Source organism: Trachymyrmex septentrionalis, unplaced genomic scaffold, assembly GCF_001594115.1.
Source record: "Trachymyrmex septentrionalis isolate Tsep2-gDNA-1 unplaced genomic scaffold, Tsep1.0 scaffold191, whole genome shotgun sequence".
NCBI classification, from domain to species: domain Eukaryota; kingdom Metazoa; phylum Arthropoda; class Insecta; order Hymenoptera; family Formicidae; genus Trachymyrmex; species Trachymyrmex septentrionalis.
The window spans coordinates 168582-181013 of NW_017305083.1; the positions used below are offsets into that span (position 1 = coordinate 168582).

Here is a 12432-nt window from a genome sequence, read left to right on the forward strand (position 1 = left end):
CTTTACATCTTGAGTATGAGCATTAATAACAGCATCACATTCGTATTCATCGTCATTTACTTCCCATACCCATACAGATTTGTCTCGGCTACATGTGGCGAGTAACTGACCAGAGATTGACCAACTAACGCTTTTAACTTCGTTCTCGTGTCCTTCTAACGTCACATTGCATTCAAATTGTCCCGACTTTTTGTCCCACACCGCAATAGTGGCATCAAAACTCGCCGACGCGATATAATTACCACAGGGGGACCAAGCCAGTTCTCTAATGGTTCTGGAATGTCCTTCGGTAAGGATCATTTTCGTAACCCACTTGGGTCCCTCCAATCCCCATATTATAATTGTCTTGTCTTCGCCGCAAGACCCTAGATTCGCACCCTTGGGATGCCAACAAACACTCCACACTCTGCCTCTATGCCCAGTCAGACTTTGCTTTAGTTCCAATGTACCCATTGCTACCTGCAACAGCATACATACATAATTCATATAAAAGCTAATACATTTATTGAGAATGCTTTTCGTTAATAGAACATCTATCTAAAGGATTATAAATGCATCGATATACAAATAAAATGTTTTTAAAATAAAAAAAAATAAATGTTTTAAATGCCTAAAGTAAATAGTACACAAAACAGGACAGCGAAGGATACTTTGGAACTAAATAGCAGAACTATAATAGTATAATTTTCTTATCGCAAATATATCCGTTTCAATCATTTTTCCTATCAATCTTTCTCATTTTTATATATAGTGCAGGTGATTTGTTTGTAATGTATGTAATTAACAACAATGAGCCTAGATCTAGAGAGATTTTGTGTCACATGACGATAATAATTGAATGACAACGAAAATTATTTTTCTCAAATTTGCTTTGCGTTCAGTAATAAAGCAGTAATAAAATATCCAAAGATTTTGCAAACTTACCGTTTTGTGTTTCTGAAACAGATATCAGTCGCTACTTCTTGCATGCATATATAATATATCGATTAACAACGACTAAATATTTATGAAAATGATAACATATAATAAGCCTCCAATTGCTTCCGACTCCGAACAGAGAGTGCAGAAACAAACCTAAGGTTGCCTTCTATTTAGTGACACAAGTCGACACAAATATCGTTCTATCTTACTTTGCAGTCTAGGAATAATAAAGACGGAATAATATTTAGGTCTGTTCTTTTTAGTTAAAGATCTCTTTTTTTCTCCATGTTGGAGAGAAAAAGAGAAAAAGATGAACCAAGATGAGTGCAAGAAGTTAGGCTAAAAAGAACAAGTTTTTGAGACTCCTAAACATCTAAAATCGCATTCTAAAATCGCGATCAGACTAGAGATTGAAATTGAGATTAGATTAGAATTTAACCAATCAAAGTAAAGTTCACTAGACTTAAGATTAGTTTTTTTTCTTCTGATTGATTAAAATCCAATCTCAGGATCATTCCATTTGGTGCTACAAATGCTTTGAAGTATTTGATTGACCCATCGAAAGAAAGAATTTTATTAATTGATCAATTAAAAAATGCATTCGAAGTATTTGTAGCATCAAGTGGACCATCAATTTCAAGTCTGATCACAGTTTAAGCATGATGGAATTAAGGCTGGAGTCCGAAGCACCTTTGTAAAGATATATTTTCATGAGTCATATTCGAAAGGATCACGTGGTCCAAACTGACGAATATTGAGCGTTACTTTTTATCACTGAGACTCGATTGCACCAACGTTACTTTGATTTTAAGTGAAGCTTAAAACTCTTTCTGTCTCTGTCCTTTTTTGGCTTTAAAACAAGACAAATAGAGTTTAAGTCTCGCTTAAAGTCAAAGTAACAGTGGATTCCACCGAGGGTTTAAATCAGATCAGAATGTAAGAACCAACCAACTACAGTAGAGCATTCCTCTGTCGTTCCACTGTAATAGGGGAATACTCGAGCGTAATTGGTTGATTCTTACATTCTGAGTCGATTTAAACCTTCGGTGGAAACTAGGCCATTGTTGTAACTGGACCTGAAACAGCCGGTTTGAGCGGTTCGTGAAAATGTATCTTAATAGAGGATCCTAAAATAAAGGCCGAATTTGATCAATGTCGATAAAATTAATCTGTATCATATAAAATCGAACATAGTAATGAAACAAAATTAAAAAAATATGAAGAAATTACATATATTACTCCTCTTACTATTTTATAAATTGGAAGTATAAAGTATAGCTTTGTGAAATCTAACATTGCAAATTGTAGATTTGTATGAAAAATCAACAGTTTGATACAAAAAACTTACGAACATGCACATTATCTTGTATTGTAGAAAGAATTTAAAAAAAATCAGTTAAGATATTCAAGTAAATTTTTATGATTGTCTCAGAAAAAAAACTGAAGTAGAACATTTATTTTCAAGTGATTATTTATTTCATTGTAGTTCAATAAACTTTTGTTAAGGGTTTAGTATTAATAAACTTTATTAAATTGAATTTTATATCTATTTTAAAGCTCTTCCAAAATGTTTGTTTTCTATTTATAATTCAATTGTTTTATATATTTGATGTAAAATAACACGTTTCAAGATATATATTTAATAAAATATATTCAATATAAATAAATTTATATATGCTTTATAATAAAATGTAATTACAATAATTGAGTGTAAACATATATTATAATACATATAATTACAAACGTAATTAAGTATTATTGAAACGTTAAAGTTCAATTTAGTTAGTGCAAATTTATGAAATATTTGATCACTAATAATCTAACTTATCTACATATGCAAGATATCTAATACTGTATCATTAATTTTTGTATAGAAATAAATATTGCATATTATTATTAAAAACAATTATATTTACAGTAAAATTATGGAAATAATACAATATTGTTCAAAAATATATGTACATATAAATACATATCTTGAAATTTTTATATGTATAATTAAAAATAGAAACTGAGAAAGCACTACTAATTTTCATATAAAAGAAATAATAGCAAATTTATATAAAGCCATGTTTGTTTTTGAGTAAAGCTGAATATAACAGAATGCTATAGATAAAATATAAAAGCGACTCAGATAACATGTATGTTCGAAACGAAACATTTTAAAAACATTTTTAAGATATCTTATGTCTTCAGTTTGAACTTTTTGTTATCTGGAAAACTACTAAATATTAATGTCTGAATATTAATATATTGACATTCGAATAAATTAGGTATAAAAAAAATTAATCCTATTATTATGAAATCGTATTCTTGAATGTTGAAAGAGTGTACCAGAATTCATTCAGATTTTTTAGTATCCAAAAACCCTTTGAAAACATAAACAGGCAATGATCCAGCTGAACTAGAAAAGCAGTGAAAAAAATGTTGGACAACGAAGGATTAAGATAGTTTTGAAATAAATATTGATTATGGATACATGTTTATGGATTAGATCTCTCGACCTTTTCATGGCTCGAATGAAATTGTTATTTGTTAATCATGACGAGATACAAGATGCTACTGTATCATTTCTTATCTTCAAGTCGGTATTCAAACATTAAGAGAAAATATACTAAACTTCAGTAAATATGTTTGTTTGAATAATTCTAGCTAAAAGTTCACTCATAAATATATATATATATATATTTTTTATTTGGTACAAAAAAATTAACTATTTATTTTTTTATTTTATAATTATTTATCGTAAGTAAATATTAAGTTAATATTTAATTTAGTATATTTTTCAGTGTAGTCCGTTTTTTATTTCAAGTTTCTTAAAAAAAGGATCAGTCCAAAGCAAATGGGTCGTTCCTCGCACAATTCGCTAATTATCTGATTGCAATTTATACTTAATTTATAGCTACGTATTTATACTACTATACTTATACTAGGACCATACGTCCTTTATTGTAAAGGATAGTCCTTTATTTTAGATAGCCGTCCTTTAAATTTGTTTCTTCAAAACTCATTTTAATTTTGTCCTTTATTTTCCAAAATTGTGTCCTTTATTTTGAAATTACGGAAAAATTCTTTTCTAACTAACGTTGTCTATATAATATTATATTAATGAACAAATTTTTACGGAAAATATTTTACAGTTTCATGCATACAAGTACAATTTATTTTTGTTAATTTTTTATATTTCTCAATTTTTAAAATTAAATTTATTCAAACTACAATTGTTTCCATTTTTTATTATTTCGAACCTTTTATTATATCAGATCGAGAATTTGTTCTAATACAGTTCGAACCAGTTTCAAACTATCAGCAAATTGCGCATTATTTCAATTTGATTATACTGTGCAATAAAATGTTATAATGCACAGATTCTTGACAGTCACAAACCGGTTTGATAACATATTGGAACAAAGCCCTAAAATTTGCAGACTTATCCTTTATTTTCTTTAAGAAACGTATTTATAATAGCTAATTAGATATTCGGGTGTGTTTGCGTAACTTTGCGGTAAGTTCGATATCAACCGCGTGAGCGCCACTAATCCAATAATTTCTTTCTTAAACACTGTTGTCCGAGTCAGCGGGACCTGCGGGACGCGCAATCGCCGTGACGCGACGCAACACAAACGTCATCGCGTCCTGATCCTCTAAAAAAAAAAAAAAAAAAAAAAAAAACAGGAGCGGAGGTCCTCCTAGGTAAGACGGTATCTTCAACTCACTCTCCCTCGATATGGAACAAGTAGAGAGGACGCGAAGGACGAATGAATGAAACGTAGGAAAGGGAGGAAACGCCGCGTTCGCAGCCGAGACGACCCAGGTCACTTAGGTGCGCGACGGTCTCGTCAGTCGTCTGCTGCCACGGACCGCCACGGTGCGGAGCTAGAGAAGCGTAATCGCGGGCGTGCGGACGCCCGATTGACGATCTGACGTAGATCACGTAGAAACGTAGAGTTCGAGACCGGCGACTGAAGTCGCCATCGCAGGCCGCACCGACCCAGAGGGAATCGTCGCAGGTGAGACGAGGTGGAAGATCGCGCGTGCTCGTTGTGTTTGCCAGGCATTCGCGAATCGCGTGTGCACGGCGTACAGCCGGGGCAGCTGAGCGTAATATGTTGTATTAGTAAACCGACCGACAACACAACATCAACGACGGCAACGACAGTGGTGAATGTGATGGGCGACGATAGAATTGGGTAGAGTGCGGTGCGTGGCGTTCGACGACCTGCCAGCGGACGAGGCACGACGACACCTGCTCGGTTATAAGTATGTAGACGCGCGTACGTACAAAAATATTAAGAACGAACGGACATACGGACGGTGCGTGTGTGCGTTAGTGCGACATACCAGAAGCGAAGACCAGTGAAGACGGCCATACTCAATAAACAACGGCCGAGCGGAGTGCGCGGCTACGAGAGATGAGCTAAATAATAGTTTCAGAAACGGGAGAAAAGGAGGGAAAGAGAGAGAGAGAGAGAGAGAGAAAGGAAAAAAAAGTGAGTGACTTCTCTTCGCAAATCACACGCAGTGGGCCGAGCGTGAAGCTGCAGAACGGGTAGAGAGAGAAAGAGAGAGAGAGAGAAAGAGAGAGAGAGAGAGAGAGAGACAAGACGACAAACGGAGGCGAATTGAGCTGCGCCGAGCCGAATCGAATCGAATCGCGGTCGGCGCGAGTGTAACCGCGATATATCGGTGCGCGAGGACGAGCCAAGAGCAACAGCATTAACAGCCAACAGCAGTAGTAGTAACGAGTATCAAGGAGAACACGAAGGAGCGGCCCGGAACGGGCGGAAGTGTGGGTCGTGCGTGCCTCTGCGTGCGTGCGGTGCGTACAGAGAGAACGTTGGAAAAGGGATAGCAGACAGCGGTAGCGGCAGCGACAGCAGCAGCAGCGGCGACGACGACGACAGCGGCGGCAGCGGCGGTGACGAGGACAACGACGACGACGACGGAGCAGGCGGAGGCAGCGGCGGCGGCGGCGGCGGCGGCGAACGGGGCACCGGCGGTGATCGAGTTTGGCGCGGGAGTCCAGTTGATCGGTGGGATGAGCGCCAAAACCGATGTCAACAGGCGGGTACTCGCGATCCAGGCTAAGAAGAAGCGGCACAAGCCCAGCAAGCGCAAGGGCAAAGCCAATTCCCAGAGCGAGCAAGACGCGCAGAGTTCCAAGGGGCCGCGTGTTACCAGTCAGGTAACGGCTACCGCGACCACCGCCACCACAACCACCGCCACCACTACTACCACCACCACCACCTACGAGTATGCTTCGGACGGACCCCCGCAGCGCGCTTATAACAGCGACAATGGGACCAGGTAACCCCTCGACATGTCCGATTGCCTGGCGAACAGCCGGTCACAGCCGGCTGTACGAAGACTCATCCGGACTCGTTACGTTATATCGCTAGTCGCTTTCCGGTGCACCAAGCGTCGCGACGACACGATGTTACACTGACACGCGTATCCCACATTACTGTATACACCATTACGGCGTACAGAATACACGCGTGTATTCGACGGTGACAGTTAACCATCGAAATCACCGGCTCGTTAAATTGCTGCGTTCTGTTTCGAGCTTGACTCCTTTCCATCATTCGGGTCCCTATATTACGGAGATATCGATAAATGGATAATTATATAAACATCGGAATTGCCAGGAAATGAAATTGTGGATAACAATGATTAATGTAATATTTAACGTAAGATAATAATTTTGTGGGCAATCATCCCTAGTAATTATAGATAAAGGATTAAAAAAATTTAAATAATCATTTGTGTAACTTTTGTGATTTTGCTGATCAGGATCTTGGTAACAGTCGTTGACAACGAAAATATTGATTTATAATCTGATAACCATGATGAGTTAACCATTTCTGAATTACTCGATAATAATTGTGCTTGCTACATATGAGAGTATCATCATAGAGATAGGCAACATAAAACTTAGCTGATTACGCTTAGTTGTTGAAGTCAATCGTTTTCTCACTTAATTTTACTCGCTCTTGTGTCACGAGGAAGAATCGATTGTTACACGTCGAAGTGTCACGTTAGTTATAATAATTTATCATTTATGATCGATGAATCTGTCGTAGATTGGTACCATGTCATAGTTCCAGCAATGAAACGATAGAGGACGATGATGCATTCAGTACTGAGGATGAAGAGCAGGAGGATAGCAGTGACTACTGTAAAGGCGGATACCATCCTGTGAAGATAGGAGATCTCTTTTTAAATCGCTATCACGTCACTCGTAAGCTTGGCTGGGGTCACTTCTCCACTGTATGGCTCTGTTGGGATTTGCAGGTACGCTTCCTGGATACAGTAATCAATCTTCTTTCACACCTACATAAACACGGGACGTTTTGACACTATGCTGCAGGATAAACGTTTTGTGGCGCTTAAAATAGTGAAATCCGCATCCCATTTCACTGAGACTGCATTGGATGAAATTAAATTATTAAAAGATGTGCGCGATACGGATCCCACCGATCCTAAGCGCAATAAGACCGTCCAATTGCTCAATGACTTCAAGATCAGCGGCATTAACGGCCTGCATGTTTGCATGGTATTTGAAGTGCTTGGACATAATCTTCTTAAATTGATTATCAAGTCGAACTACAGAGGAATTCCAAGAAATAACGTTAAACGCGTCATCAGACAAGTTCTCGAAGGTCTCGACTATCTTCATAATAAATGTAAGATGAATGTTTAAGTCATTGATAGCATTGAAATTTACATACATATTTAGTCAGCTTTACGCAATAATTTTAACAGTATCATAAATCTGAAATGGAAAGAAAATCGTTACAATTGTGATTTCAATAAATCTACGGCTTTATAGTATATGTTGAATTATCTTTCAGGTAAAATTATTCATACAGACATTAAACCTGAGAATGTTCTTGTATGCGTCGATGAGACTTACATACGAAAATTAGCTTGTGAAGCGACAGAATTGCATTCTATGGGAGCGAAGTTACCGGTGTCTCTGATTTCTACCGCGCCGAAGGAGTTTCAAGAACCGATACCAAATTCCAAAATGTCCAAGAACAAGAAGAAGAAATTAAAGAAGAAAGCCAAGCGCCAGAACGAACTCTTAAAGAAGCAGATGGAGCAAATCGAGGAGTTAGAGGAACAAATTAAACTTGCGAATAGCATGAGAGAAAACGGGGAAATTGAAACGAATAGTCTAGACCAAGATCTCAATACAGAGAGCGTAGAGGACAATACGGAGAGCAAAGGTTCTCCAGATATCTCAGAGCCATCCGCGCCTTCCTTACACATGAATGGAGTAGATGGTTTAGCGGGTGGTGAAAAGATACAAAATCCATCGCCTGAACAATCTGAAAAGATGGACAACGTCACTTTGTGCGAGGTGGAGAAAAGCTGTGGCGAAGGTATATTATTACCTGATCCCGATGACACTGACGAATGTAGCGAAGGTAAAAGTAATTGCTATTATCGATTAACGACAAAGCAGTTTTTCTTTTTATTTCTTAATGCAGTTTTCTATATCATCCATTATCTTGCTTGTTATAGGTCGTAGATCATTAAATCCACCGGAGAGTAAGCAATTGAAACGAGCATCCATGTCTCCTCTGGATCCTGCTATAATGGACTGTGAAATAGAAGTAAAGATAGCAGATCTCGGGAACGCATGCTGGGTTCATAAAAAATTCACGGACGATATTCAAACTCGTCAGTATAGGTCGCTCGAGGTTCTATTAGGTTCTGGATATGACACCTCTGCCGATATATGGTCGACCGCTTGCATGGCGTTTGAATTGGCGACTGGCGATTATCTTTTTGAACCGCACAATGGCAAAGATTACTGCAGGTAACGATTATAAGATTCAATTGCAATTATATAAAGCTTGTAAAAGTTTAAGTATTGAATTTATTTTTATTAACATTTCAGAGATGAAGATCATTTGGCTCATATTATCGAATTGCTGGGAGAAATACCGAGACGTATCGCTCTCTCGGGGAAGAACTCAAGGATATACTTCAACAGGAAGGGTGAATTAAAGCATATTACCGGATTGAAACCATGGGGTCTATACGAAGTATTAACAGAGAAATATGAGTGGACGCCGAGCGAAGCACGCGAGTTCGCAGAGTTCCTAATACCGATGCTCGAGTTCAATCCGAGCATGCGAGCTACCGCAGCTGAGTGCCTGAAGCATCCGTGGCTGCAAATCAAAAAGTGATCGCGTTTTTTATTGTTTTATCTGTAATATCCCCACAACTTTCACCCCGGTCCTACCGCCCAGTCGCAATCGTAAATCGAGAGTGTGATAGGAAGCCGAAAACACTTGTAAACATCAGGTGTTATTTCCGTACTGAAAATCATAATTCAGCGACTCAATTTGCATACGAAGAGCAAAGTGCGTTGTTTCAAGAGCGCGTACACATACACATATACACACTAGAAAACTGTTTGATATAATATGAATTACAGAAATAAATTGTAACATACATTGTTATATTAATCATACGTACGCTACAAGCGTGTCTCCGCGTGGGTAATGTTACGAAACTGAAAACGTTTCGAAAAGATTGTTATATACCCTTTACAAATGGTGATTTGACAATATTGCGGAAGTCGCCTCAAGGAAAGTCGCCTCTCGAATACAGCGAGCGAAGTGTCGCAAAATCCGGATATTGTTAGAGAAAAAGATCTTGCAACATTCCGCTGATTTCCACGTAAAGAAAAAAAAAAACGGCCGCGCGCGTGCTTCCTAACGTAACACTCTCAACACATCGGCTGACCATTTGTAGTTGTACACTTGTTAAATCGTGTTTTTAATTAGTGATGCAAGAACTTAAATTAAAAAGAAATTTTTCATAGTACTTTATATATACATTATTTTACACACATTCGTGTCGCATTCTTCGTACTCGTCATTTAATTTATCTATGAATATATTTCAAGAGTCGTGGGATCTACTCGTAATGCGCTGTGAAAATATTGGCGGACTCGATATCGTGTTTGGTTTAAAATTAGGACTCATTGCCTTGACTCAGTTATCCGTGTGTACTTTTATATATCGCACACACTGGTCGCTGTAAATTCTTGCCAACAAACTCGTGAAGTCGCAACAGGACAGAAATGGCTACTTAATTAATATTTTACGTCTACCTCAATATATATGAGCCGGTTAGAAATACTCATCAGCAGATGCACATAACGAGGAACCGCATTGAAATAAATGTAAATTGAATTAGAGGGGGTCTATATATTGTATAGATAATTAAGAGTCGATCGCTGGATTCTTGGAATATATAATTTATACGGGCGCTAATTGAGATAAGACAATATTGCATGCATATATGCGTTCTAGGATTTTATTTTTCGTCTAATTTGAAGTTTCATATAAAATCTCAGAATATTTTCTTTTTCTATTGTCGTCAAGATAACTGAATTTTATTTGGCAGCATACGATAAAACCGTATTTGTAAATGTTTTGTAGAAACAAATGTATATATAAATGACACCAACATGACTTAACAACATATCCAATATGCGATTTACTTATGAAAATTTGTATTTATATGCATCTTGTCTTATTCCATTGCGTTCCACAATACTGATATTATAATGAATTTCTGTTTATTATAAATTTATTTACGTCGCTAATGCGAATGCCTGTATACATAATGTACAATTACGAAAAAAAAGAGTATCTATATTGCGAGTAGGGTCTTTGCAAACAGGATGAGAGCAGTAGTAACAAGAATAGTTTCATACAAACTCCTTTACTTTATGAATACTGACTGATTACAAAGCTCTCTGCCGATAATAATTGTCTTCTATTTTATAAACGCTAAAGCGAAGCAGTGCGTTCCACTAGACCGTTTATGTCGCGTATATACTTTCCTCTATGCACGAATTCAATTCATGCTTCCTGCAGAATGTTCTGTTTTGCTTCGCCTGTCAATCTCAAGTTTCACAAAAGGACTCGGTCGAACTATGTGGAGATGCGTACGTGGAAGTATACATTTCGTCATGATGTACAAATGTCTTGTCGCTTACTGTATTTCTATATTTCTTCCCGGGTAAAAGAGGAAAATACTCTAAAAATGTACAGCATTTTAAGATTTTTTTAAAAACGTAATGTGTTTTCAATTTCTTTTCGTTTAATTAGCAATATGTTTATTTGATCACAAGTAAACACTTCAACATGAAATAATGTATAAGACGCAGTTTTTAATTTATTAAAAATTGAGCATTTTTATGAAATATGTTTGCTGATTTTCATTTATATCTTCATAGCCTGTATGCTATTTTATTTAGCAATGAATCAAGTTAATTAAAAAATTAAAAAAGAAAAGCATCCGATATTCTGAAATTTATAATGTATAAATAAGAGATAGATAATACGATACTCAAAAGAGAAAGTGCCTCTTCTACCCGCGCTATAATTAATATCAGATAGAGGAAGAATGCGTTTATGCCCTTTTTGATCTCGGCAATACAAAACCTGATGCATTTTAGTTCGTAACACGTTATTTCGCATTTCCCCTGCAGGAGCTTTTTCGTGAATCTCGTATAGTCTTCAATGACGGCGTTTATGATAATCTGTACATTATATAGCTAAATTTTAGCGGCTAATATTCGATACTGTTCTTGTAAAATACGGCCAGTGAAATCCATTATTATAAAGGCATCGATTTAATTTTTCCTGTAATATTTTTCGTTACTCATGATAGAGAAGACGCTTTTAATCAAATCAACATCGAGCTACTACTCGGCCTCGCTTGACTCTTCAGCTCCTAGTGCCACTTGTAAAATTTCAGAACTCACGTATAATTTTTTGAAAAACACAAACATAAAGATTTATAAATTCCGGATCTCTCTGTGTAACCGAGGATCGAAACCGATGCAATCTCACTGAATTTAAGTTTCCAGTTGTTAGAAAATAATAGGCACGTGAAGAATCCTTTATCCTCTATAAATAAGCAAAGTAATTAAATCTATCCTCAATTGTTACATCTTCATTAACAAAATAAAAAGAATATTTGATTGTTTAATTATTTCAATATTATTTCTCGAAGCAAAGTCGAAAATTATATCACAAATACGAATCGAGGTAATTTTTACGTGTCTTTAGATTGATAAAATTGAATTCAATATTTATGTACATATATATACGCGCGCACCCCACACACACACACACACGCGCGCGCGATTGGTTTCTATCTTCGATTAAGAAATTATGGAGAGATCTATCGAAGCGTGCAACTAGAAAATTCGCTTCCGTCGATTTAATTATTAATAATTGATTGATTAGACCTAATGATTTTATTAGACGAGTCAGCGTAGGCACCGAAATCGCGTCCCAATCGTTATTAGATCAATCGAAACTCAAGTACCGTGTTGCCAGCTTTTGCGGCTTCACAAGTCGTCGCGTCTGATCGTTTGCACTGTCACTATAAATATATCATATTAATATATTATATGTATCATACATATATATATATATTAATATCTCTAGTATATATATATATATCTATATA

General features: G+C 36.8%; 3 protein-coding genes across 4 annotated transcripts in view; 1 reads left to right on the forward strand and 2 right to left on the reverse strand.

Moving 5' to 3' along the window:
* LOC108747098 (probable cytosolic iron-sulfur protein assembly protein Ciao1) overlaps positions 1-900 on the reverse strand; it is a 1874-nt gene extending 974 nt beyond the window's left edge. The window contains exons 1-2 of the mRNA XM_018484356.1: positions 731-900; positions 1-459 (exon numbers count right to left, since the gene is read on the reverse strand). The exon at positions 1-459 is cut by the window's left edge and continues 1 nt beyond it. Coding sequence (XP_018339858.1) covers positions 1-459; positions 731-739 — 468 coding nt within the window. The 5' untranslated portion in view covers positions 740-900. The remainder of the gene's footprint in view (positions 460-730) is intronic.
* Positions 1-985, reverse strand: part of LOC108747100 (NIF3-like protein 1) — a 3735-nt gene extending 2750 nt beyond the window's left edge. The window contains exon 1 of the mRNA XM_018484361.1: positions 924-985. The gene's annotated coding sequence lies outside the window, so the exon portion shown is untranslated. The remainder of the gene's footprint in view (positions 1-923) is intronic.
* Positions 986-5841: 4856 nt separating this feature from the next.
* On the forward strand, positions 5842-10303 carry LOC108747094 (SRSF protein kinase 3). Of its 2 annotated transcripts, none has more exons than XM_018484352.1 (6): positions 5842-6228; positions 7005-7215; positions 7292-7607; positions 7776-8354; positions 8452-8749; positions 8831-10303. In XM_018484352.1, exons 1-6 carry the CDS (start codon positions 5960-5962, stop codon positions 9120-9122), a joined length of 1965 nt encoding a protein of 654 aa, XP_018339854.1. In that variant the 5' UTR covers positions 5842-5959; the 3' UTR covers positions 9123-10303. The 2 variants fall into 2 exon arrangements, with proteins under 2 accessions (XP_018339854.1, XP_018339855.1); XM_018484353.1 differs by having other exon boundaries at positions 7023-7215.
* Positions 10304-12432: the final 2129 nt, after the last annotated feature.

Coding starts and splice junctions, on each gene's coding strand:
- LOC108747094 (XM_018484352.1), top strand. CDS start 5,960: ATGAGCGCCAAAACCGATGTCAACAGGCGGGTACTCGCGATCCAGGCT. Junction 6,229..7,004: donor AACAGCGACAATGGGACCAG/GTAACCCCTCGA, acceptor AATCTGTCGTAG/ATTGGTACCATGTCATAGTT. Junction 8,750..8,830: donor AATGGCAAAGATTACTGCAG/GTAACGATTATA, acceptor TTAACATTTCAG/AGATGAAGATCATTTGGCTC.